General features: G+C 47.5%; 1 protein-coding gene across 1 annotated transcript in view; it reads left to right on the forward strand.

Moving 5' to 3' along the window:
* The first annotated feature begins 1119 nt into the window (after positions 1 to 1119).
* The window catches only part of TTC9 (tetratricopeptide repeat domain 9), a 46304-nt gene continuing 21328 nt past the window's right edge, over positions 1120 to 26095 (forward strand). The window contains exon 1 of the mRNA XM_090033254.1: positions 1120 to 1476. Coding sequence (XP_089889380.1) covers positions 1155 to 1476 — 322 coding nt within the window. The 5' untranslated portion in view covers positions 1120 to 1154. The remainder of the gene's footprint in view (positions 1477 to 26095) is intronic.

The following is a 26095-nucleotide window of genomic DNA, read 5'->3' on the forward strand; positions in this document are numbered from 1 at the left end:
GAGGAAATGAGGCTGAAGTCGGGTCCTTAGTCCCAGTTCCTTTTTCAAAGCCAAACTATACCCAATAAAATCGTATAATTCATGAATGACACATTCTAAAGAGAGAGGTGTCATCAGCTATGTATGTTTAGTAATTAATGTGTCATGAATAACAAGCTTGCATTGGGTAAAGATTAATAGGTTCATAGATTGTAAGGGGCTGGAAGCACCAAGCAGGAAAGATAACTGGGGTCAGGTGACCCCAGCAAGGTGACCCTCCAGTCTCCTCTTGAAGATTTCCAGTGTAGGCAACTGCACCACCTCTGGAGGGGGCTTATTCCACAGTCTAGATACCCTAACTATAAAGAAGTTTTTCCTAATGTTGAGCCTGAAATGGTCTTCCAGGAGTTTGTGGCCATTACTCCTGGTTCTCCCTTCAGGTGCCCTGGTGAGCAGTTGCTCACCAAGCCCGCGAGGTACTCCCCTAGTGTAGCGGTAAGCTGCTACCAGGTTCCCTCTCAGCCGCCTTTTCCTCAGGCTGAAGAGTCCCAGGTCCCTCAGCCCTTCCTCGTAGGGCTTGCCATGCAAGTCTCTGATCGTATGGGTGGCCCTTCTCTGGGCTCTCTCAAGCTCGCCCACGTCCCTGTTGAGGTGCGGTGCCCAGAACTGGACGCGGTACTCCAGCCGCAGTCTCACCCGGGCAGACGAATCACCTCCTCGGTTTTGCTGGAGACGCCTCGATTGATGCACGCCAGAGTATTATTTGCCCTGCTGGCACTGCTGGCTCATAGTCATACTGTGGTTTCTTATTACCCCCAGGTCCCTTTCATTCCTGGTGTTAGTCAGTTTGGTGACTGGATTGGAATAGACGAGCTGCGAAGGAGCTGGGCACCAGGAATAAGGGACCCCACTTCAGCCTCTGGCAAAGGCATGAGGGGACCAAGGGAGCAGGCACCCACACAAGGGTTGGGGGGGGTGTCTGCATCCTGAAGGGTGGGGGCGGGAGGGCAGCGGGGAGGGAAGGAGGAGGCGGCGGCTGCTGCGGGAGAGCAGGGACGCGGGGCGGGGCGGGGCGGGGCGGCGGAGGCGGGGATGGGCGCGGGGCAGGGCGGCGGCGGCGGCGGCGGCCGAGCGCTGGCCCGGCTGTAGCGGGCGGCGGGCGGGCGGCCGGGGGCATGGAGAGGCCGGGCCCGGCGGCGGGGAAGCTGAACGCGGGCGGCGGGGCCCCTCCGCAGCAGGCGGCGCAGCGGGCGGCGGGGGCCGAGCCGGCCGAGCTGATCCAGCGCGCGCTGGACTTCAAGGGCCAAGGGGCGCAGTGCTACAAGGACAAGAAATTCCGCGAGGCCATCGGCAAGTACCACCGCGCCCTGCTCGAGCTCAAGGGGTTGCCGCCGCCCCGCGACGAGCCCGGCCCCGCCGCCGGCCCGCCCGGCCTCAGCGCCGAGCAGCGGCGGCTGGTGGAGACCATCGAGATCGACTGCTACAACAGCCTGGCAGGTGGGCGAGGCTGCGGCGCGGCGCGGGGCGATGGGGAGGACCCCCGCAGGGCCGCCCCGCACCCCCCCCCCCCGCCGCAGTGGGGCAGCACCCTGCAGCATCCCCCCGTGCGGCCGCCGCCAGCCCCTGCGCCCGCCGGGGGAAGCGGGGGGCTGGCGGCGGGGTGGGGGCCGGGCCTTGCCCCTCAGCAGGAGCGCGGGCAGCCGGGGGGCCCCGCTGGCTGCGTCCCACTTTGCGCCCTCCATCTGTCTTGCAGGAGTACCGCATGGGGGGGGAGGGTTACGCTACTTGATGGGATGCTGCAGTCTGGAGGCAGGCAGAGCTCCTCTGGACTTAGCAGCAGCCTCGGCTAGGGGAGCCGGGAGGGGCGCGCTGGCACCCGGAGCCTGGCTGTTTTGCCCCCTCTTAGAGCGCAGGCAGAGGAGGAGGGCGGGTGAGCCATTCTTTCCGTTCGCGGCGACAGGCTCTGCTTCTTTCCAGCCTGGCATCTGCTGGCTTCTTTTCTCCTATCCTTGGCCTAAATCTGATCACAGCCAGATGGCATGTTGGCCATTACCACCGCTCTGCTCTTGGCATGTCTAGGTGGAGTTGGTTGGCTTGGCTTCTCCTGGAGGGAGGCAAGGGGGAGAGTAGGGTTTAAGATTGCCAGCCCTGGTTCTGGTCTCGTGTAAACACCCACCATCGCTCTCTGAAATCAGTAGCGTTGTTTAGCATGGTATCAAGGGCAGGCACTGTTCAGGCCTCTACTTAACACATCATCCAAATGGATATAATATGGCTCCTTCAAATAACTATTTCACTGATGCTCAGGGAGAGGAAGGTGCCACTATAATACTTTAATTACCTAGGTGTAGTTTTGCCTCTCATAAAGAACTGGGTTGATGTGTTTTAAAATCCACTCTATTTGCAAGGCTGCTTTAAATTGACAGTGTTACACAAAGGATCCGTGATACCATGAATCAGAGAAATTTAGGGTTTGGAAGGGACCTCAGGAGGCCATCTAGTCCAAACCCTGCTCAAAGCAGGACCATCCCCAACTAGATCAGAGTGTAACTTAATATCCTTTAAAGTGCTCCCTAGTTTTAATAAAATTCCTGGCAGAATACCTCATATACAAATCATACATGCATCTTTAAGGCAAATGAGATTTGGAGAGAGGAATGGTGTTCCCTTTCCTTTTTGTTGTTGCTGTTTCTGCTGAGTGCACAAGTTCCACTTGCTAGAAATGTTTACATTTGTGCTGACATAGTTATTGCTCATAACAATAGTTGTCCAGTTTGTTTGGTGTTTCTCGTTTGCTTTGGGATTTTTTTAAAATCCCCTGCTGATTCTGTTGTATCTTATAAGCAGTGGCAATCAAATAATAGGAGAACATGCACATTTACTTTAACCTACATTGAAACAGATTTTACCTAGATTTAAATAGTTTCAGCACCAGGGGAGAGGAGTATTAATTAACCCTAGAATCACAGGTAGAGAGGCTGCTACCCTGATTTGAATCATACTTTGTTACACATGGACAACTCTTGCCCTTGTGTTTTGAGGTCGGAAGTTATACATTGGATAGAGAACAGAATTTGGCTTTGAAATACATGATTTCATATTGGCCTGATGTCATGTTTTAAAATGCAAGCACTGAAAATGCACATCATATCAAAGTAAAAGGATTCTGCAGCTGGACCAAAACTGTAGGGCTACTCCTATAAAAATCTCGTTCCAAAGGTCAAATTTGTGTAGGAGTCTCACTGCCCAAGAGCAAGGGGGAGGGGAACTGGCCCAAAACTGCCATTATGATTAGAACACGTTACTAAAAGAATCTCTATTGAAAAGAACAAGAGATGCAGCAATAGGATTTCATTATGTAATGCCAAAGTCCACCGGAAACCGCTGAATAATTTACACGGTGGGCTCTAGCAGAGAAGCACCAGTGGGATGCAGGCCGTTCAGGCAGAAATCAGTGTTAGGGGTGTAGATGTGAGGAACTTTATTATCCTCTGCTTCTGAGGGGCACCTAGAATCGTGTGTTTAAAAATTCAGAGTCAATAAGTACATCATACTTGGATCATAACAACAAAAAGGCACTGATTCTAAATAAGGAAGCTTGGTAATTAACTCTGGCATATTATATACCAGTAACTTCAGCTACTATCATCTAAGTATCCTTATTATCAGGCTTTTTCAATCCCTTCAGTCATTCCACTCAGCTGAGCCTTGGGCAAATTCTTCCTGCTTTTACACTGTCATTTTTTCATGTGGCCACTGCATTTTTCATGTTTCCGAGAGACAGACTGCACCATATATTTGAGCTTTTAGGGAGACTGTGTACCAGGCAGGAAGCTTGTGGGAGGTATGCCAATAACCAGATAAGTAGGCAAGAAATGCATACATCCGCAAGGGGGATTATATGTGATCCAGCGGGTGAATGCTATGCACATGAACATGCAGTACTCACTGAGTTGACTCCCTTTTAGTAAATTGGGCTGTTTTTTTGATGAATATGAAAATAGACAAAGAGTGATCTATTTTCAGTCCATTTGTTGTTTTGCAGTATGTAAATCCAGGCACACACCTGGGTGTCAGTATAGTTCTGCTCGACTTGAAGAGCATCATTAACTAGCAACCTGTGAACCCGACTACAGAGTTACTAATGTTATTATGCATTTCATAGTACCTAGTGTTTTCCTGAAAGCCCCTGCTTTTGGAATCATGTGATCTCATGACAATCCAGGTTTAAAATATTCCACGATTGTTTTGAAAAGCTGAAAAGCATAATCTCTAAAGCTAAAAAGGGAGGAAAAAATTCCAGGTTTATTATCTTTAAACTTACAAGTTTTAAATCGCTTATGATTTCAGTAGGCATAACCTGATTTGGATGCTTGCAGTTGGCAGTAATGCTAATACTGGTATCTTTTGCACTCGGATACTAGCTGTGCTACAACTTAAAGTGTGTGAGGCTGTAAAGGGGCTCATGTATTTTTTTCTTTCCAAGGTGGGGTTTAAGGTATATTCATATGGCAAATTTATTATGCTAGGCCACGGTGCAGCACTGCTTCATGCAGGCGTCTCCTGTACCAAAAGCAGTGTAGCTGCATTTTTGTAGCATTATAGTCTAGCTAATTAGCATGGGGGTAGGCTGAGTGGTACCATCATGCAGCAGTGCTAATTAATTTGCCTGCGGTGTCAGACTACAGTATGCTTCTTTTGGTTCTGGACCATACAAAGCAGCATGGCATGCTTGAGGGCACTGCTACCTGGAGCAGTAATACTGTGCTGAATTACCGAAAAAGGCCTCCCAGAAGACCTAAGACCTCTCTTTTTACTCAGTTTTTCATAAATTTCATGAGAGCGCCTAGGCTTCTTGAAACTGCTAGTACAGACAAAAAGAAATGGTACTGACAACATATAGCCCTGTAGAATAAACATATGATTACAGGGCAAACAGCTTGTAGAAAACATTTCATTATGACTCACTGCCTGTCTGCAACCTTGAGCAAGTCACTTGACCTCCTTTTACCTTGTTAGCCCACATGAAAATAAAGACTAGGAAACACGGTGGCATCCTGAAGCTGCACTACAGCTGAGCTTTCCCAGGGGAATAGTTTAGGTTTAAAAAGATAAAATGTATGAAAAATGTATGCAACAACAGGAGTTCTTTTTGAACTCAGATGTCATTAATTCCCTTACTGTCCTGTTCCTTGTTGCTGGTAAAGATCCAAAGTGTTTATGATCTGCAAACAGGGACCCCTCTCTCTTCACACACACAGCCACTGACAGTATGGAATGCAATACCCAACCCTGCCAATAGCTGAATAACAGTTTACAATGATGGCGGAGGCCTGTTCCTGCTCTGGAGGTTGGTATCGGTCCTAGTTCCTCTTTAAGCAGCAACATGCTAGTAGTAGCATATTTTTAGCAGGTGTGATGACAGATCAGATACATATGGCTCCAGAGGAGATATCAGCTTGAGCCACACTCCAGACTCTTGCTCCCCAGTCAACCCATCTTTAAATGGGTACCTGGTCTTTTAGGCTGGGGAGTCAGTGGCAGCCATTTCTATTGCTAACCACGTGATGCCCTTGTGTGCCTTTGGCTCTGGAAACTAGTGTTTTAACCACACTAGACTAATGGGTTGCTAGGCTCAGGAGGTTCTTTAATCTTGACCTTTAGCATAGTTTTAAGATTTGGTATGAATGTGAAACTGATAAGCAAACCTGTCTTATCTTGCACGAGGTAAAAGAAATCCTAGAGTCAGATGTGGGCAGGAGAAGCAAAGTAGAGTGACTTGTGAATTAGCTGTGGTACCAGAAGTCAGGAGCTCTGGGATTTAATCATGGATCTGCTATTAACTGGCTCTGTTCCCTTGTTAAGAGTATGCATCTCTGACCCATTTACTCTGGAGTATTTCTCAGTTCACTCTGGAGGAAGGGTGGAGCACACTTATGATACACAGCCATAACTCCAGAGGAAATGCTGTTCTTCAGTATAAAAGTTACTTCTGAGGAAATCAACGGTAAATTTAATCTGGAGAAATTTACTGATATGCATTTCACGTGTGTTGTTATTACCAACTTCATACCAGAGTGGACCTTTGCTCAGTGCTGACCAGTAGGGCTGTGCAAAGATTTGGTTGCTGATTCGATTTGGAGGAGATTTGGCCCGATTCAGCGGCCGAATCTCTGAATCCAATTCGAATCAGGAGACCCATTAATTTCTCCAAATTGAATCAGAAGCCTCCGATTTGATTCAGAGAGACTCGACAATTCGGCCATAGACACAGCTTTATATGTTTTTTCTATGTACCTTGAGGTACTAGACATAGCTTGTGAATGCGGAGATGGTGGGGCGGATGGAGCGTCCCATGGAAGCGCAGGGGTTCCCCTGCATACTCAGCAGCAGATCCAGAAGTGGACCAGAATTCATTCCAGTCCACTTCCGGATCTACCATGGAGCGTGCGGGGAGGCCCCCCACTTGGCAACTGGTGCCTCCTGGGTCTGGGGAAGCACCCGGGATCCCCCTGCAGCCACTTGCCGAGCTAGGGGGTGTGGGGGGGTAGTGGACCCCCCGCACACACACTTCTATGGGATGCTCCTAGTACCTTGAGGTACATAGAAAAAAACCATATAAAGCCATGTCTATGGCCGAATTGCTGATTCTCTGAATCAAACTGAATCTTCAGATCTGAATGAGCAAATTGAATCAGTCCCCTGAATCAGCCCAAATCCAAATCAAATACTGCCTGCTTTGTGCACCCCTACTAACTAGCTCCCCACTGCTCAGCGGCCAGATATTACAATAGTGGGTCTGTTCGTTACTACTACTAAATTTATTGCAAAGTAAAATATAGGTTTACGCTGGAGTGAGCATGTCGTGTGTCTGTATTGAAAGTCATTCAGTTTCCCTGAACCTTGGTGTCCCCATCTCTACTTACCATCTCTCAAGGGTAATAACAAGAATTTCAATTTTTGTTTCAATTAAATGTAGTAATGTTTATATCTTAGTTAAACTGTGTGCAAAGCACTATGGAAGCCTCAGTTGGAGGAAACTGTAACTGCAAAGTATTAAAGAGTGTAATGATCCAAGATGCAGTTGAGCCAGAATGCCAAGATTAGAATCACAACCTCTGCAAAAAGAATCTCAGGATCTCTCACAACCCTGAAGGGGTCAGGTCATCAGCTTTACACCTCATTCAAAGTACGACATTGTTAACAACATAGAAAGCCCCTAGTACCTCACTGGGATTTGGCTCATTGCTGATTTAAGGCTTTAGATTCTGCAGCTTCTGTGCATCAGTAGTACATTGTCACTGAAATAAATGGGGCATAAGGAGGGGTGTTAAGATGCATCTGTTAGCATCTAGAGAGCTCCTAGCTTAAATGTGAGTACCCCTTTTTAGGTTTCCTCAAAAGGAGTCCTTTCCAAAAGGTGAGTGGGCCTAATCCTGCTGTGATTATAACAGCAGTTTTCAACCTGTGGTCCATAGACTATCAGTAGCTCGCACTGCCCTTGCTGGTGATTGAAGATGACTTGGCTAGCTGCCTGATGCAGATCTTGCTGCCAGCTTCTCAGTAAATGTTAAAAGAATTTCCAAGGGTGTCATGTCATTGTCACAGAAAATGGGGTGGTCTGTGGTGTGAACAAGATGGGGAATGGGGTCTGTACAATTATTGTCCATGAGAGTCTCTAGTTAGGTATGGTCCACATAATAACAAAATCTGAATGCCTCAGATTCATGAGACCTGGTACAATGACACCTTAAGGTGGGTCTCCTGTTAGCAGGCAATGAACTAAGGCTTGGTTTACAAGGTTCTGCCCACAGAGCTAAATGGCACAAGAATGTAAAAAGATCACACCCTGTAGCCAACATGGTTCTGCCAGTGAAGTCCTGAGTGCAGCTTCAGCTCTGCTGCCAGAAGGTAGCTTCTCCGGGAGCAGAAAAACCTCTTTCTGGCAGCTGCCTCTACACCAGGGAATGCAGCTGCTATAGCACTGCAATCTATAGCTGTAGCTACAGTGGCAGCAACTCTGTAATGTAGGCAAGGCTGCAGTTGAACTGAAATGGCTGGTTAGGCACTGAAAATATTTAAATAATAGCCCCCAAAACTGCTGTTTTGCTGTTGGAAGAGGCAGTGTTGGGAACAATTGCTGTAAATCATTTATGCACAATTTTTTTTTGCAGGGAGGGGGGGAAGTGGGAGTTCTCTTAGGTAGATGGAATTTCACACACATTGAAAGGATAGGATAAACAATGCTGCCAAATCTGGGTGTGGGCATACTTCCCCCAGCCAGTTGTCAACATGCTGCATTTCTCATAGAGTACACATGTTCTGGATAAGCTTTGGAGAGGATATATAGCCCTGAAGCATTTCTCTCTGTAGCAGATATGGGTATTCCTGGGATTCAGTGTCTTTCTGGAAACTGGCTTCAATTCTTTTGCTCCCTCCCACAATTCTCTTTGAGAGAAACCACAGATGCCCCTGCAACCTGTTCACTGCCTAGCGGCCTCTCTCCCTGCAATGTCCTGTATCAGCATTATCTAAACAGGACTTCCAAGTTAACTCTTTGCTTGGAGCAGTGCCTGTACTAGTCAAGAGACTGGGGAACGGTCAGACAAAGTATGAAGTAATGGGGCAGAAGCACGAGACCCTCATGAGGAAGTTAAGTGAGAGATGGCAAGCAGAAGGTGTGAAAGAAACCAGTGGGCAGTGATTAACTTGCTGCTCAGGATTTATTATTGATTGTTCTCTTGCCTTGAGAGCTGTATGGAAACATTTACTGAGGAGGATTCCTGGTAGCTTTTTTCCCTCCTGTCAATGGCACTATACCCTCCTCTGAACTTCTGTCCTGGCATTTCCTGCAGCAACCATACCCTAATGAGTTGCAACAGACTTCTACATCCTCGTGCCTCAGTTGATACCACACTACACTACGGGGCTGCTAGTGGGGAATTCAGTATTCCCCATCAGACACCTTTGTCCTGGACTGAAAACAGCCCTCATTGGGTTGTGCTGGGACTCTTCACCTTCAGCTTTAAAATGGCAGTTGATGGGGTACACAATAGGAGGAAAAGAAAAGCAAGGGGAAGTTGATATTTTGCCACCCTTTGCTTCTTCTCTTATGTGTAGCTGTATAATAATACCAAAAGAGGCAGCATTAGCAATAGCTAGAGATAAAGTGAGATCACTGTTTTTGTGGTTTTGTGTTGTACCCCATATTCCTGTTTGTTTTTAAATGTACAAGCTAAGGGTTTTTTAAATAGTGCTGGAAGCCATAAAGCAAGCTCTCTGCGTGCAAGATAGCGGAGCTGTCTCTATCTCCAAAGCACTTTACAGTCACTAGCTGATTGCTCCCCATGTGACAGAAATATCATGCCAGGGTACAGGTAACAGGGGACCTTCTCAGGGCCGATTTTCCTGGGACCCACCACACCATATTGTTAATTATTTAATTGATGTTGATTAAGCAGGAGGCTACCCATTTCTTGCCCTGATTTCAGGGGGTACTATCTGTGGCTCTGTTCCTCCCCTACACTGCAGCCCAAGCCTCACAGATGGCATCCAGTTGTTATCTATATCACCAGCCCCCACACTGGACCCCAAAATCCTACTAGATGAACCCCACTTAGATCCCTCCATTCAGGCAGCCTATTTTGCCTTCATCCTGGGCAGCATAGCTCCCTGAGCTGCTTCCTCCTTATGGGTGTGGTCCCCCCAGGACCTTTGGCTCACTAGCCCTACTCCACCTCCAGGGCAGTTGGAACCCCAGGCCCTTGGCTCTTGGGCATTCCTCGTGGTGGGCCCCCAGCCCTTTGACCCTTCCAGTCCTGGCCCCAGCAGAAGCCAGTTGGGGGATGTCAAGACAGGTTGATCAATGGCCTCACTCTCTTTCAGGGGGGGTCCACCCTCCAGACCCTACAAAGGGGATAACCCACCCAGTTGTGGGGGCTAGGGGTTAAGGCACCCTGACCCACTTTCACCAGGGTGGTAACTGGCCTGGCATTTCCTGGGGGCTCCCACACCACTGAGCCCCACTAGGACACCCAGTCCCAGCAGGGTGCAGTTTTAGGTCACACCCAGGCCCAGGAGCCTCCTGGCCATCCCCTACAGCTCCTCCCTTACCTCCAGATGATACCTGCAGCCAGGCAATGTTGCTGGCTGACCTCCCAGGCACCGCAGTGCCCTGTTTATATGGGCAGTCCTGAATCCAAAATGGCTGCCTTCATCAGGCACCTGCCGGCTGCTGGCTTCAGGCCCTTAAAGTGGCAGGCACTCACAGTGCCCTGCCACATTACAAATCTTTTTTTATTTAAGATTTCTATTCTGCCCTCTCCATGAAGTTCAGAGTGGCTTCCAGCAAACAACCACCCATAGACAGGACTCCCCAAATAACACCCCAAGAGCTCTGACCACCCCCCAAACCACTGCCCCCCTCACAAGCAAGCCCCCTGCCAACCATGACCCTGCATCCTGACCAACATTCACAACCCCATCTGAGCCCCAGGGGAGACCCCTCTGCAATGACCCCTTCTATCCTGCTCCCCACTCCACCCCTCCAGACTATCCCAAACCAGTGCCCCCCTCTCAAACCACTCACAGTTCAGCTGCTCCAGCTGTACAAGGTGCTGCTCCAGCCTCAGCTCCCTCACAGTGATGGGAACTGAGGCATAGGGTGGTTACATGACTTGCCCAAGGTCATACAGCAGATCAGTGGCTGAGGTGCAAAGGAAACATAGAACAGAAAGGAACCATCTGACTCACAAAGTCTAGTCCTCCAACAATCGCAAGTAACCATGATAATGAACATTAAATCCAGAAAGATCCAGTGGAACATCCACCAGGCCTCCTCTGCACACCACAAGACAGAAAGCACCTGCAATTCCAAATAAACAAGCAATACAAAAGACCAAAAGTCTCAAAAGCTACTACATGCCACAGGAAGAGAACAGGAAACCATGGGCACCACCTGTGCAATGGTAGGAGTGGTGTGAGGTGAAGCATGTCCAGATGATCCTAGGAAATGAACCCTGCCCCACACTACCAAGGAAGGAGAAAAATTCCCAAGCAAAAGGACACGAGGGACAATTCTTCCCTGACCTCATATCTGGCCATTGGGGTAACTCTAACTGAGCCTCAACAGCCAAGCACCTGAGAGGTTTCTTGGATCATGAGGAGCACCAGATCACCCCACCCAGTTTCCTAACCTGAGCTATAGTCAATCTTTGATGCTTCAGAGGAAGGGGGTGGGGGTATAAACACAGGAGCCAAGTGATGCCTCAGTGGTGGGGAAAAAAAATCCTTCTTGGCTCCTAGAATCAGCTAACAGAAGACCTGATGCATGGGGTTAATGAAATAAATACAATGTAAACACCACACAATAAGTACAGAAAGTAGACTGAGAGCTCAAAGGGAAGAGGATGTGCTCAGGAATTCCTGACTGCGTCTTGTGCTTGAACCATGCCTTTCTGAGCGTTCAGCTTCTCCCAACTGTAAATACCAAAACATCTCCCTGCTTGAACAGCCTGTTTGTTCACTTGTGAACTGGCCCCATTGTAAAATATGCCAGTTGTCGCTGAATTTTATATCGAGACGAGTTCTCAGTCTCCAAACAAGTGGAGTATTGGAATTTAGGGGAAAAAAAGAAAGCTTAATAAAGGGAAAACTTCACAATTAAATTAATTTTACACAAGGTGGAGGGACCATCTAGGCAGAAAATGTAGTTGGCCAGTTGTCTTTGCTGCTGTTTCAGAATGTTGTAGTTGAGAAGGACACAGAGGTGGATGATACTCCCCTGTTTATTTCTGTTTGGTTCCAGCTTATGTGGGTGGCTACTCCAGAACCTAATACAGAGGTTTTCCAAATGTTTTCATTGTATGCACATGAATATGATAGGTATGACAAATAATTCTTGAATAGCCTGTTCGTTCCTGTGGCTCACGCTGGAGGCTTCGCAGTAAATTTAACACAGTGAAAACTGGCTTCCTGATCGCTCCTTTAGCATCCTCCTGAGGCTGGGTGGTTTTCATTACTGTCTCCCTATCCTCACCCCACATACTAAGGCTGTGTCCAAATCTTGCCATTTCCACAATGTTTCTAAAATATGGTCTTCATCCTGTGAACATAATTGAAGTGCTCACCCGGACCCTCATCACCTGCAGTCATGGTTACTAGAATAGGGACTGAAATTTGGTCAGTTTATGAATGGGATCATATGATGATCCTGCAATAGCAGAAGACTGAACCTGATGGCCTCAAGAACTCCCTTCCAGCCCCGTGTTCTTAATGTCTCGGTGCCCTTCTCCTGTTTACTACTATGCACCAGCCTTGTGGCAGTAACTACAGTGGCATCTGTGCAACTATGTGGAGATTTGTTACAGATGAGCAGTTCTTAAACAGCTTAATAGCTCACTGAGGATCTAGGGAGCTGGTGATTGCTAGACAGCTAGCTGCACACTAGGTGCAATCTCTTCCCGCTCATATTCACCTGCTTCTATGGGCATCTAGGCTCTTCTTTGCAATGAAGGTCTTGGGTGGCTGCTAGGAAGCTTTCTCCCTTGCCTCTCATAGTCTAAGGTTTTCTTTTTTTTCCCATCCTTAGAGTGTAGTTTAAATCCTATCTTTGTGCCAACAGTCTGTTGCCATGGAAGTCATTATGTCGTCACAGGGACAATATCCTATGGCTTTCCTACAAGCAGAGACAAAGCAGCAGGAGCCCTTTGGAAAACAAAACATCTTTGAAAAATAACAAGTATGCTTCAATTGTTTTCCTGTACCAGGATCTGTGTCCGGCGCATTATAACTCTGCCCTCTGAAGGCTGATGTTTTCCCAGCCACTGGTTAACAATCCCTTCCCTGTATCCCGGCTGCATCTCTTGCATTTGCCCACAGACAGTTATGAGGGGACTGTCACTTGGAACATTGTATACTCTTAATGACAACAGCAACCCCTCTTGCCTCATGCACGCAGCACAACTCTGCTAATCCAGCCATTGATCTAGTTTCCCCAGAGAACTGGCCAAGAGGAGCAGCTGGTTCAGCAAGCAGAGAACAACCTTTCACTCAGCAAATTTTCCTCAGAGTTTTATTTTGGAGGTTTTGGAGCAGACTGGTTACTAGCATCCCTTACAGCCTGACTGAACCATGTCAGTTGCGTTGCCTTAGTCCACTTTGACCACCTAGGCTCAGCCTTAGTAGATGGATAATTTGCTGTCTGCAGAAAGTCTAAAGGGAGAACATGTTACCTGAGCCTCCTAAAGCACAGGGTCTTCTAACACTGCTTAGTAAAACGTGATGAAGAAGTAGAAGGAGGTCTGTACCCATTTGGTGTGGTTCTGAGACTTGTTGCCTTTTGTGGCTACAGTTTCAGCCCAGCTAGAGCATCTCTGCACATGGTCTTTGCCAACCTGAAGTTCCAAACTTTTTGGTCTAGGCAGCAGTATTGCCACCCAGTCCTGGTAGCAGAATAGAGCATTCCTTGCTACTGGCATTTGTCTCTCAAGGGGGAGACAGACTAGTTGCTGCTCCTGAAGAGAAAAGGAGGAAGCTCATACTGTATAGCCTTTGTTTCTCTTCAAAGGAAGATGACTCTTCTGTCCACTACTAGGCCTGTGTGAATAGGGAAGTATTGGGTTTGGCGAGTTTGGAAGACAGTGATTTGATTCAGGGATTCAAAGGGAATTTACAAACTACTTTTCACAGACTAGCCTATGGACTTCACTTCATCAGCCTCCTAGATACAGAAACTCATGGACTCAATATAGACAGACATTGGATTTATGACGCACGATAACCTGCCCAACATCTGACTCCCCAGGTACCTCTACACTTTTACCTGCTACATCCCCCTGCCCCACCCCAAGCCTGTCCCTTGCCCCCGACACCTCAGTTTATATTTTCAGTAACTGGTTTTCTTGCATGCATACCAGCCTCTGGCTTCTTCACTATTCATTCCATCCAGGAAGAGAGGGGGGCAAGATCTCACCCAGTATGAGTGAGATCTCAGTCCGCCCATCTGTTTCTGGGCCAACCGCCCACCCCTCTTTATCCTGCCACGCTTTGATGGAAAACTGATTCAGATGTTACCAAGGCAGAAGGATGCCCTTTTAGGCCGCTGATGTCTAGGGGTGACATACCTTCCTTACACTGCAGCCCATGCCTCACAGATGGCATCCCAGGCAGCTAAGCTCACCTGGAGCCTCACAATTCTACTGCAACCAGTAAGCCTCAGGTCTCTCAAATATATTACAGGTCTGGGCTTTCCCTAGCCAGGACTGTGTGCATGTGGTGGCTGGAGGTTATAAGGCACCTCCTACCCACCTTTCACCAGGGAGGTCTGCAGTCCTGATATTTCTTGGAAGCTGCTGTGCCACCAGCAGTTCCATCAGGCCTCCTAACCCTGGCGGCGTGCAGTTTTAGGTCATGCCCAGGACCTGGGGTCTCCTCCTTCCCCATAGCCCCACCTCATACCTCCAAGTTCATTCTGGCATGGGAGATCAGCAGGGAGATTTTCTTCCTCTGGTGGCTGGTGATAAACTAAATTGCCATCTCTAGCTCTGACAGTGGGGCATTACATGGTTGTCAAAGAAAATTAAAAAAGCAAATAGGTGCGGAGTGTGGCACTCACTCCATCTGCAGGTGGAACCCTCACAGCAGGAAATTCACCTTGAGGAACATTAGCTGCTCCACCAAATGGGGATCCAAGGAGGTGCGGTGGGATGTTGCAACATCCCCAGCAATGCTGAACACCCTCTCACTTTGAACACTGGTTGGTGGACAGGACAGGTGTTCCCAGGCAACTGTGGCCAGATCCTGCCACATCTGGCTGCAGGTTCCCCAATAGGCCAACAGGTCTCAGTCCAGTGACTCCACGTCCTCAGCAAGATAGGTAGCCACCGAAGCCTCTGTGCTACGTGCCTGAGGCTGGGGCCTGGTGCCTCTGGACCCCACCATTGAAGCCATGCCCTTGGCCCACCTTGGCAGTGTCTGTTGTGGAGGAGACTGGCTGGTGCTGGGAGTGCTGGCATGGGAAAGTGGATCCCCCTCTTCCACGTCCCCCCGCCTCTGCCCTTCTGCCTCGCTGACTCTGTTCACTAACAGCTTCATCAAGTGATCAAGGGCTTTGCTGGCACACACACTCCCCTTCACCCTCGGGTCACACAAGGGCTGCCAGCACATGGACCATACTGGATCGCAATGGATCCAGCCATTTTTTTGATGCCGTCCTTCAGCCGCTTCACCAATGCATTCACCTCTGGTGACAGGAGCTTGCCCAGGCCAAGAATATTGAACCCCTGAACCTTCTCCATTTTGTTCTCAAGCTCCTTCGCTACAGGGATCACCTGGCTAAGGAGGGCATCACTAGCACTGAGTGTCTTGGTGGCCTCAAGGAATAGCTTGAGGACCACCAGGATCTGGGAGCTGGTATCCCATTCCGTTTTGTTAAGGGAGCCACTGATCCCAAACTCCCCGAGCAAGGCCATATCATGGATGGCCTTCTGTTGCTTGACCAGCCTTTTGAGCATCAAGTATGTGAAGCTCCACTGAGTCTCCACATACTGTTGATTTTTGTGCTGTGGGATCCTCAGCTCTGCCTGTTTGTCCCACAGCATCTTGCCTCCCTTGATGCTTCAGTGGAAGTAGCCTGCCACCTTCCTGCATCTTTAAATGAGCTGCCCGGTTGTGACAGCACCATCACCAGCAGCCCTGTCCCCCTCCAAGGCATCCCTGACTATGAGGTGGAACTTGTGTGCCACATAGTGGATGCCAACAAAGTTGACATCACAGACCACCTTGACTACATTGGCCCTGTTGTCAGTGACCATGAACCTGCAAGTGAGCTTGCCCTGTCCAACGAGCCACCCCTGCACCATGTGGCTCATGGCCACCATGATTTGGGGGAACGTCTGTTCACCATAGCGCCCCAAGTGATGACAAGATCAAATGGTCACAAACTCCGTCGCAGCCAATTCAGACCGGACATAAGGAAGAACTTCTTTACTGTCTGAGCCCCCAAGGTTTGAAATAGACTGCCGCCGGAGGTGGTTCAAGCACCCACTTTCAAGCTGCATTTGGATGTTTATCTTGCTGGGATCCTATGATCCCTGCTAACTTCTTGCCCCTGGGGCAGGAGGCTGGACTCAGTGACCCTTTGGGGTCCCTTCTGGCCCAAATGTCTATGAAATCTCCCTTGCTGCAGGAATGGAACCATGGAAGGCAACAGGCCTGTCATGGCCCTGAAAGGACACTTTTGCTCCCCTTCCCTTAATACTTTAAAACTGAAACCAGTGCCCCAAGTACGAAGTCATGATTCTTGTGTGAAATGGTGCAGTAGAGAATTAAGCTTCAACATCTACTTAGATGCTTCTTTTTTTTAATGCCACTATAATTCAAATCCTTGATGATTATCCTCAAGTGATTTGCAGTGATTAAGTGCTCAAGACCATGCTCTGAGGAAACCAGAGCTACCAGCTAGGAAACAAAGAAGAAACACTGATATTCTTTTATGTGTATACTCCCCATCCCTAAGTGCTGTGATATAGTTGGAGGAAAGGACAGAACTGTCCCAATTCCTAGCATTAATAATATGTTATAACATCCTTTAAACTTTAATACAAATAAAAATAGTAAAAGAAAATACTTGTTTAAACCAAGGCATAGTTAACTTGTGGAACTCATGGACACAAATATCAAGTAATTTCTAGAAAAGTTTGACAGTTATGACTTGCAGCATTCACAGTTATATTAGATGGAGTAATAGTTTGTACCAGGGATATTAAACTTCTGCGATTCAAGATCAGTTTGATTTTTCTTTGGGTTAGGAAGAAACTTCCCATATCAAATACACACAAACTTTGGACACTAGGGTGAAGATAAGTGGCTGTTGGCAGATTATTTCCAAAGCTGTTAATTAACTCGCTTCTTGTATATTTACTTTGAACCGTCTCCATCTACTTTGAACTATCAAAACCAGTCTCCTCCTATTGCAGGCAACAGTCACAAATCCCTTTCAGAAACTGCTCCTTCTAGGGGGTAGAGGGGCAGGGTGAGGTTGCCCCATCTACTCGCTTTGTAAGGTTGTCTATAACCTGACTGCTCTGCTGGTTAGAGCCTGTCTTCTAATTTTAGCCTAAATTTATTCATGGCCACTTCGTACTTTTATTTGCTCTTGTGTCAGCATTGCTGTTTAGCTCAAATAGTTCTTTTCCCTCCCAGATGCTTATGCCCCTGATGTATTTATGGAGAGTACGCATATCCCTTTTCAGTCGCTGTTTTGCTAAGCTAAACAAGCCAAGCTATTTTAGTCTCTATTTGTATGATAAGCTTTCCGTTACAGGATCATCTCTTCTCTGCTTTGAATTCATCTTTCTGGAACATGGGTGACCAGATTTATATGCAGTATTGCAGTGGAGGTCATGCTTGCACCTTGTACATGTATAAGGAAGCTTTATTGCAGTCTCTACAGGAAATACCTTGATTGGTATGGCCAAGGATTGCATTTGCCATTTTCATAGACACATCACTTTGATAGCTTTTAGCCCTCTTTTGATCCGCTAGGACTCCAAGGTCCTTCTCTTCCTCAATTGTTTCTTTCTAAAAATGTTCCCAGTTCACTGCAGAAATTCCTGTTATTAATTGCCAAGTATTTGACCTTGCATTTTGTACTACTGAATTCATCCTATTTCTGTTAACTCCGGTCTCAAAGATCACTTCTTTCTGTACAATAGCTTAATCCTCCTCTGAATTGATGCTACTGCCTAACTTTGTGCCATTATTCAATTTCATCAACATATTGCTACTTTTTATGCATAGGTTGTTAATGAAAATATTATGTAAAACTAGTCCCAAGACCAGTCCTTGAGGTATTCCGCTATAATCTCCAGCCTTTCAACAAAACCTGTTATCTCCTCTAGTCCATACCCATCTTACAGTTCTTCTACTAACCTCCTTATTCAGGTCATATAGGAATTTCTCTGGACATAACTGGTTACTGTCAGAGGTAGGCTCTTACTGTATTTACTTGCATACTTACGTAGCTCTCCCCAAAAATTAGCCTTTCAAAATTGGGATGTATGTCTTAAGCAGAGAACCTTATTTTCTGCCCAGAATAGCAGCACTGGCATTTCTATTAAGGCAGTGCTGAGGGGGTCATTTGAGTTTATGGCTTATTATCATCTACCTGATTCCTGCTAACTGGTCTTCACTCAACAGGTATTAATGCTCTACTTTTCTTGTTAATGGTCTTGATAATCCACTAATCTAGTTTATCTTTTCTTCAGGAGTTTTGCTGAAAAATGTGCAGTTTAGCTGTTCCTGGTCTCTTGTTTCACAACCTTGTAGACTGTAGACTCTTCAAAATCCTAAATCTTCTTAGGGGGTCCAGTCTGCAGCAGTAGTTAGTGTTTCAGTTTTGGCTGAGCAGTTAAGAGCTGCTGACAATTCAACTGTGAAAGGATTCAAATTGTAACTTTTGTCTGAAAAAGAAAGGGTGAATGAGCTGAAAATTAAGTTCTATCCCTGCTGTATAACTGCAATTTTTTTCCCTTTATTTTGCCTTCTCAAAAACAAAATGTGTGTCTTATTTGGGGGAGTCTGGTAGGCAAGAACATACAGTATCTTAGTGGCCTGTCAGTCTGGATTTGTACAGCAATTTCTATGTACCTAATATCTGTAGAAAACTTTTATTTCAAGCAGCAGTTTTGCCAGGGTCACCAATCCTCATGCTTCTAGTTGTAAACTGGTTACCTGTTGGAGTCAGCAAGCAGGCAGACTTCCTCACTGCCTCTACCTCCAGCAGCACATGGCAAGAGTACTGTACTTTGTCATGTTTTCTAGGTTGTTTAAAATGGGCAAAAATCTTTACCTGAAGCAAGCAGCCCTAACTAGTATCATAGACAGGATATAAGTCTAGACAAAGGATTGACTTGTTCACCTGCATAGTTCAAGCCAAAGTTATCATGAAACATCATGTTTGTCTTCAGTAGGGGCATCTACACAAGATGCTTTACTGTGCATAATACACAGTAAAGCATCACACGCCCCTAGGGATGACGAGGTCGAACGGTCACAAACTCTTGCAAGACCGTTTCAGGAAGAATTTCTTTACTGTCCGAGCCCCCAAGGTCTGGAACAGTCTGCCAGCGGAGGTGGTTCAAGCACCTACATTGAACACCTTCAAGAGTAAATTGGATGCTTATCTTGCTGGGATCCTATGACCCCAGCTGACTTCCTGCCCTTTGGGCAGGGGGCTGGACTCGATGATCTCCCGAGGTCCCTTCCAGCCCTAATGTCTATGAAATCTATTAAATCACCATCTATGCTTATGCAGAACTTACTGTGCATTAAATTAATGTAATGCACCATTTGCTAGTACCAATACATACAAGTACTAGATAAATGGCGCATTAGTTAATGTGCAGTAGTTCATATGTAAATGCTGACTGGCAGCAATTTGCTCCCAGTCAGCCCACACAGCAGGGAGCCCAAAGTTGCCTGGATAAATCTGTATGTAGGGGGAGCTGTTCCAGGTACAAGGGTAGCTGTCTCCCTGCCACATGGGGATCAGGATGGGTCCTGATCCCTACGTGGCCAGGAGAGCTGTGTCAGCAGTAAGGACGATCCCCACATGGTGGGGGGACAGCAGTCCCTGCAGCTAGAACAGCTTTCCCAGCCAGGTGGGAATTGGGACCAGACCCTGTGCCTCCTGCCAGCCCCTGGGGGATCCTGGAGCAGACTTTGCTGCAGAGGGGCAGACTTGTCAGGTGCAATTTGCTCTCAACAAGAGTGCACATCTACACATGCGCCCAGGAAAGCATTAATGAGCCTGAATTTTCTACGCAGAAAATTTGGGTGAATTAATTGTGTGTGTAGAATAAATGCTCCCAGTGGGTTGTTTGTTTTTGATGGTAGCTCAGTTCCTTTGTAATACAGAAGAGTGTAGGGAACTCTCAGCTGAGATTGTTTAGGCCTGTCCATCTCCAGCTGATGTGGCTGATAGTTAACCACATCAGCTTCTAGAGCGACCATCTTCTGTAGAGCATGTCCAGGGGGCTACCATAATTTAGAGAGCATTCTGTTTAAGTCTTCTTTTGTTTTCTGGGAAATGTTGAGGCTTTTTTATCACCTCAGAACAGTCTCAACTGCAATAATCTAGTCTTGAGTTAAGAATAGTGTGGCTGATTCTGTCAGTGCCTTTATCTGGGACAAAAGGAACAGTTCTGGTCTGTTACTTCCTTCAGATCCTATTCTTTACTTACAACGAGCCCTGTCCTCTTGTCGTAACTGTCTTTCATTTATGACACTCATTTGGATATCTTTGCTGCTCCAGCTGTACAGCACCTTCAGTGGGAAGGATCCCAAGCACTGTATAAGCAGGATGTACTCATAGAGGCAATTTGCCCAATCATACCTGTTTTTCAGAACCCTATTGCCAAGACTTTTCTGTGTTGACCCAAATAAATGAGAACAGTGAGGAACTTTTAGTTTCAGCAATGTCAATCTTTGGACTCTAAGTACCAGTTATTTGGCTCTTACCCCACCATTTGAATGTAAGTCCTTCCTGTTCTACAAAGAAGCTTGCTGATCTCCTACAGTTTATCTGCAAAAATGACAGCAGACTTGGGCTCCACAGCTGGTTTTGCAGGAATTAATGAGAAAAAGAAAATCTGAATGGCCTTGGTAGGGTAAACAACAAGAAAGGATGATGTGAGATCAGTCAAGAGCTATACAGGGAGAAGAATGCAATATGGGAAGAAGAAAAACCTTAATAAAGAAAAACAACTGTGAAGGGGCAGGGGAATCAGTAGTAAATGTAATGGTATATTCAGAAGGTAAAATACAGGCAGCTGGACCAGATGAGTATTGATTTTAAAAGATAAAAGCTAGGTCAGAGATTACTAGGATAATTATAAATGAAGTCAGAGAAGAGGAATCCCTCAGGAGAATTTAACCTGCTAGACTAACAACAACAATCTTGAACAAAGCAAACAAAAGAAACTCCCATTTTAGCCTGGTTGCAGATGAGACTAATGCTGGAGGTAGCATGGTCCAGTGATTAGAGAACTGGGTTCTGCTATTGACCCTCTGTGCAAGTCATTGGATTCCTGAACCCTCTTCCCATGAAACCCAAAGGGGTTTGATTTAGAGCAGGGGTGCTCAACCTCTGGCCCAAGGAGCCGTGGTGTCCAGCCCATGAGGCTCCGCATGGGTTGGGAAATTTGGCAGCAGGGAAGCAGTGGCAATTAATATTGCCATCCCTCTTTAGTGCCAAATTCCCAAGCCCCATGCAGCGGATTGGAGTCAAGCTACATCCCATTTCTCCTTGTAGAGCTGGGCCATGCCCACTTCTCTCTGGATGGCTAGGTTGAAGCTGAAATCACGCTCTCTCCTGTTGCATGGCTGGATCAGAGCTGGCCTATGCCCTCTTCTCCCCTGCAGGGCTAGGTTGGGGCTAGGCTAACCCCCTTCCACTGTGCAGCAGGATCAGGGCTGGGCTGCCCCCCTACCCCAGTCTGCACAGCCAGATAGGACTTTGCTGTGTCACCCTGGCACCAGAACCACCAGCCAGATCCAGCCTGCAGATGGACTAGGCAAAAAGGTTGAGCACCACTGGATTACAGGCATCCACTTCTATGTTCATCTTACTTTTATTTTGTTAGACTAAGGATTTATTGTTGCACAGTTAGAACAGCAATTGCCAGATGAGAAGTCTTGACCTCAGTGGTGGTGTAAACCCCTAATTTTCCCAAGTGCTCAAAATTAACTTGGGGCAGATTTTTACCACTCCCCGGCTATTCTATGGTAACTGTCCTTGTGCCTGCTCTTACCCCACAGTAAATGAAAGCCAAAGCAAGATCACTTAGTTCTGTTCAGGGGAAGATCCAGAGATGGGGTGATGCACTTGCATCCCTCACCCATAGATTCCCAGTCCACCCAAAGTTTAAAACCAACCACTTGGCAATATTAGGAGCATTTCTATTCAGGCAACAGTGAGGTAGTCACTTGACTTCATGGCTCCTTAGAACCTACCTGATTCCTTTGAAATTCTTCATTCCACAACTCTCTCTTTTTAATGGTCGTGGTGTCCCACTAGTCAGGCTATCATTCTTCTGCAGTTCTGCTCTCTATTAGCTTCTCCTCTTAATGTTGCTCCTATTTCACAGCCCTGCAAACTGTTTTTCTCTAACTAAAAACATTCAAGTGTGGAAATGCTAACTCAAGCGAACATCAACTCAGGTATGAAAATAATTGTCAGTGAAACATTGGATGCACTGTCAAGATGTTCAGGACATTAGATTTTGTTTTATGCTGAAAGATGTCCTGTAGTCACTAGAATTAGTAATACTAAAGAAATAATATCTTTTGATTATTTTTTGCCTGGCTTGTTGTGTTTCTTATACATAATATATGATATATCAAATCATCAGAGCTGCACATGCCAATAAATTTATATTTGTTTTTGCTTCAAACTTAAACGGAACAATATGGCCCTAGGCCCCTAGCATACAAATACAGATTTTAACTTTTTTTTTTTAACCTGGATAAAATATGTGTTGTATTATATGTGATGACCAGGGATCCGGGTTTTCTGTTTCCTATGGAAAAATGGAGAAAACCACAGATTCCCTGTTTTTATCAGAGAAAACGCAGATTTCTCTTTTTAGCGGAGAAATCCATGGATTCTCTGCTTTTGCAAAGAGCTCTTATAGGCTGGCACAGCTCCAGCCTGCAAGAGCCATTTGCAAAAGGGGCAGGAAACCCCCAGTCCTGGCCAGAGCGGGAGGGAGAGGAGCCAGGGCAGAGCCTGAGCCTCTGAGGCAGCCAGCTGGGCTCATGCTCAGACTTGCCCTTTGCCCCTGGAGCATAGAGGTAAGTGGGGCTGTGGGGCAGGGCAGGGGAAGATGGTTGGGGGCTGAGGGAGTCGGGGGTGCTGCCAGCCCCAGGTGGCACACAGCAGCTGGGAGCAGGGCCAGGAGGTGAGGGCAGAGGGGGCTTTGCAGTTCAGCGATGCGGGGCACAGTGTGGTGGTACCCACCATGTGTAGGCCACACACGTGCCGCCCAGTCGCCTGCCCAGGAGAGGCGGGGGAGGGAGGCTGGCATGCAGCCGGAGCACAACTCTCTGGCAAACTCTGAAGCCATGGCGAGGGATCGGCAGTAGGGGGGCTTGCAGGCGGTGAACCTTCTGTCAGGCTGGCCAGCATGTGTGTGGCCAACAGAATGGCACCCCTGCCCTCACCCCCTGGCCCTGCTCCTTGGAGTGGGCACAGGGGCACACTCCCCCCCTTCTTGATCTACCCCCCAGCCCCTTCCCCCCACACACACACTTACCTCCTGGGGTGGGTGTTAGTGTCTGTGTCTGCATGTCTGGGGGCTGTTGTGAGGGGCATCAGGAGGGCTGTTGAGACTGTGGGGGGGGGGAGTGCGGGGCACCAGCAGCTGGGGAGGGGCCTTTAATTTTTATCATGGATTTTAGATTTTAATCAGAGAATTTGCAGTTTTTAGTAGAAGAAACCCAGGATCCCTGGTGATGATGCACCACACCACCTGCACCCTTTTTTTTTCAAAATCCTAGATTCACCCTTGGCTCTGTTTCATTCAGGATTAAACTGGGGTAAAAGTAGGCAAAGAACCTTACCAAGAGACGATTACTATAGAGTAACTGAAGTAAGTGAAGTAGGTGAAGTAAACCTCACCCTGCTCCCTCTGCCTGGTTAATTGCAGGCATGGGAATAGTAACTGTGTATATGGGTTGTCCCAAAGTAATCCCCCTTGTAGGCAGGTCTGTGACCAGTAACAGTTTGGAAACTGCAGAATTAGAGGGAGATTTCTGACTTTGCATACCTCTTCGGTTGTCTGACCTCCACCAGTGACTGAGCACTCTTTCAGCTGTCCCCATACTGAAAATTCAATTAGGCCACTTCCGTTGACTTCTGAAGGACAAGGAAGTACAGGAACCAGTAGACTAATGCAGTCATTGTTCTGCTCCAAGAGTTCACGGGCACATGGAAGCCCTCAGAACCAAAGACAAACTTCTACAGGGGAATCTTCCATCATCAGTTTCAGTCTCTTCTATAAGAAAAACTGCGGCATTATATAAGTGAGCTTCTGATCACAGTAGCCAATCTGAAAAAGCCTAGATCACCAGAACTTGAAGCATCTTAAAAATAACTTTACAATAGGGGTGACTAACAATCAAAGGGGACACTGCCCTCTTGGAAGCTTGATAAGAGTTTGAGATGCAAGAAATATAGTGCAGCATCTAAATGCATGGAAAAGGCAGGAAACTTTCATAGCTGCTATAAGTTAAAGGCATTTATATTCAAATGCCAAGCTCCTCTTCTCAGACTACAGCTTTAAACAGACCTTCCTGTCATGAGTTAGCTAGAAAATAGCAGCTGTCAGGCAGACATAAGCACCATTCATAACTGCAGTAATAGGGAGAGGGTGACATTTCTGAAAGCTGTTCAGAAGCTGATTTTTTGCAGGTGGGTGACACTTAACAGTAAGGATTCCCAACCTGCTAAGGCCAGACAGTTATAGGGAGCTGGTACAGTGTTCCTCCTCCCTCTTGTGGGGAACTGATAGGCCACTGCCACTAATCTGTCCTCCCTAGATCTAAATATTGCTGCAGCCTGCAGTGCTCCCAGCTGCCTCTGTAAGAACAGGCAGAGAACAGCACTTCGTACAGCCAGAGGCTGGGAACAGGCAAGAAAACAAACATCAGCAGAGATGGCAGAATTGAAGTGATAGGACTGAGTGAAGAAGAGGGATGGAAACGGCTTGTAACAAAAGAGGGAATGGAAAAATGCAGACAAGAAAATGGGTGAGTGCAGACACAAAAAGACAAGTGAGAAAGAGGGAAAGCAAATGGGCAGAGCTGAAGGCAGATAGGAAGGCAGGTTTGGGAGAGAGCAGCTAAGGGAGACTGTGAATCACCTCCCAACTGCAGAGCCCAAACTGGGCTCTCTCCCCACCTCCAAAACATTATAAATAGGGAGTTTTTGACAGACTAAGTCATCTACTTACTGGATGAGGCAGAGGCTGCTGTTATGTTGTCTGGAACAGATGATGGAAATGCCACCCAGGCAGACTTCCAGGTGTTTTGCAAGGACTCTGCTGATAGCATGGGACCATTTTTCTCTGCCTGCGTCTCCCGTGCATGCCAAAACTCCAGAATGGGAGGCAGAGCCCTAGGCTAGCTGCCAGCACCAGCGCCTGACATAGGGAGAGCCGTCAGCTCCTGTAATAGCCAGTAGTGTGATCTGGCTGGTCCTATATGCTTCCCTGGCCTTGTCTCCTCTCCTGAATGGTGGCAGTTGTGCCAGCAACCCTAGTTATTTTCTCCGTGAAGTGGCGCTCCCTTTCATAAGGATGAGGTTCCACATGTGATCACAGACATCTGTGAATCTGCTGCATTCATCTTCTGAGGCAGCAGGATCCTTGTGATTGGATCTGTCTGAAAGAGCCCAGATGGAGAGGCAGAGGCAACCTAGCCAAGTAGCGTTTGATCTGCGTTACCTCAGGTGACACTAGTGTCAAGGACTTACGGGCAAGAGTCCATCCTAGGGTCTGTCCAGGGAAGCTGAGGTGAGAGGGACAGACAGAATCTGTCCTGAGGATGGTGAGTGAGGCTGAGAGGAAGAAGAGGCTACCTGGGGTCTCCCAAAACACAGGTGGATCCACACCTCTGTTTACATTAGGCAGTTCCTAGAGAGGGGGACCTGTTCTATCATACAGTCATATCAGACCCGGCTGTGGTGCAAATGGCCTCTTTGTGCTTGGAACAAGCCCCCTCCAAGGAAGGAGGTTATTCTTCCGGCCTCTGGCAGAGGGGACAGCCAGGGGCCTACTCTGGGCAAGGAGCCACCCAGCTGCCAGTTGGGTAGAGGGGAAACTAACTCTACTTCCTGCCCTCCTCTGCCTCAGGGGCCATGATACCCGCCTGCTGCAGCAGCGAGGGGGGAATGCGGGCAGACCTGGCCCCTCCCCAGCCAGACCCCCACCCCTGCCGGTCCCTGCGTGGGCTGCGGATCAGGGGGGCGGCGCCAACCTGGCTGGGCTGGAGCAGAGTCCAGCCCAGAGAGTATGCTGGGATGCTGGGGGGTCTCTGGTTTATCTCAAACCAGCAA

The sequence above is a fragment of the Crocodylus siamensis genome, chromosome 2 (assembly GCF_052110815.1).
Source record: "Crocodylus siamensis isolate JL-2025a chromosome 2, ASM5211081v1, whole genome shotgun sequence".
In the NCBI taxonomy this organism is placed as follows: domain Eukaryota; kingdom Metazoa; phylum Chordata; order Crocodylia; family Crocodylidae; genus Crocodylus; species Crocodylus siamensis.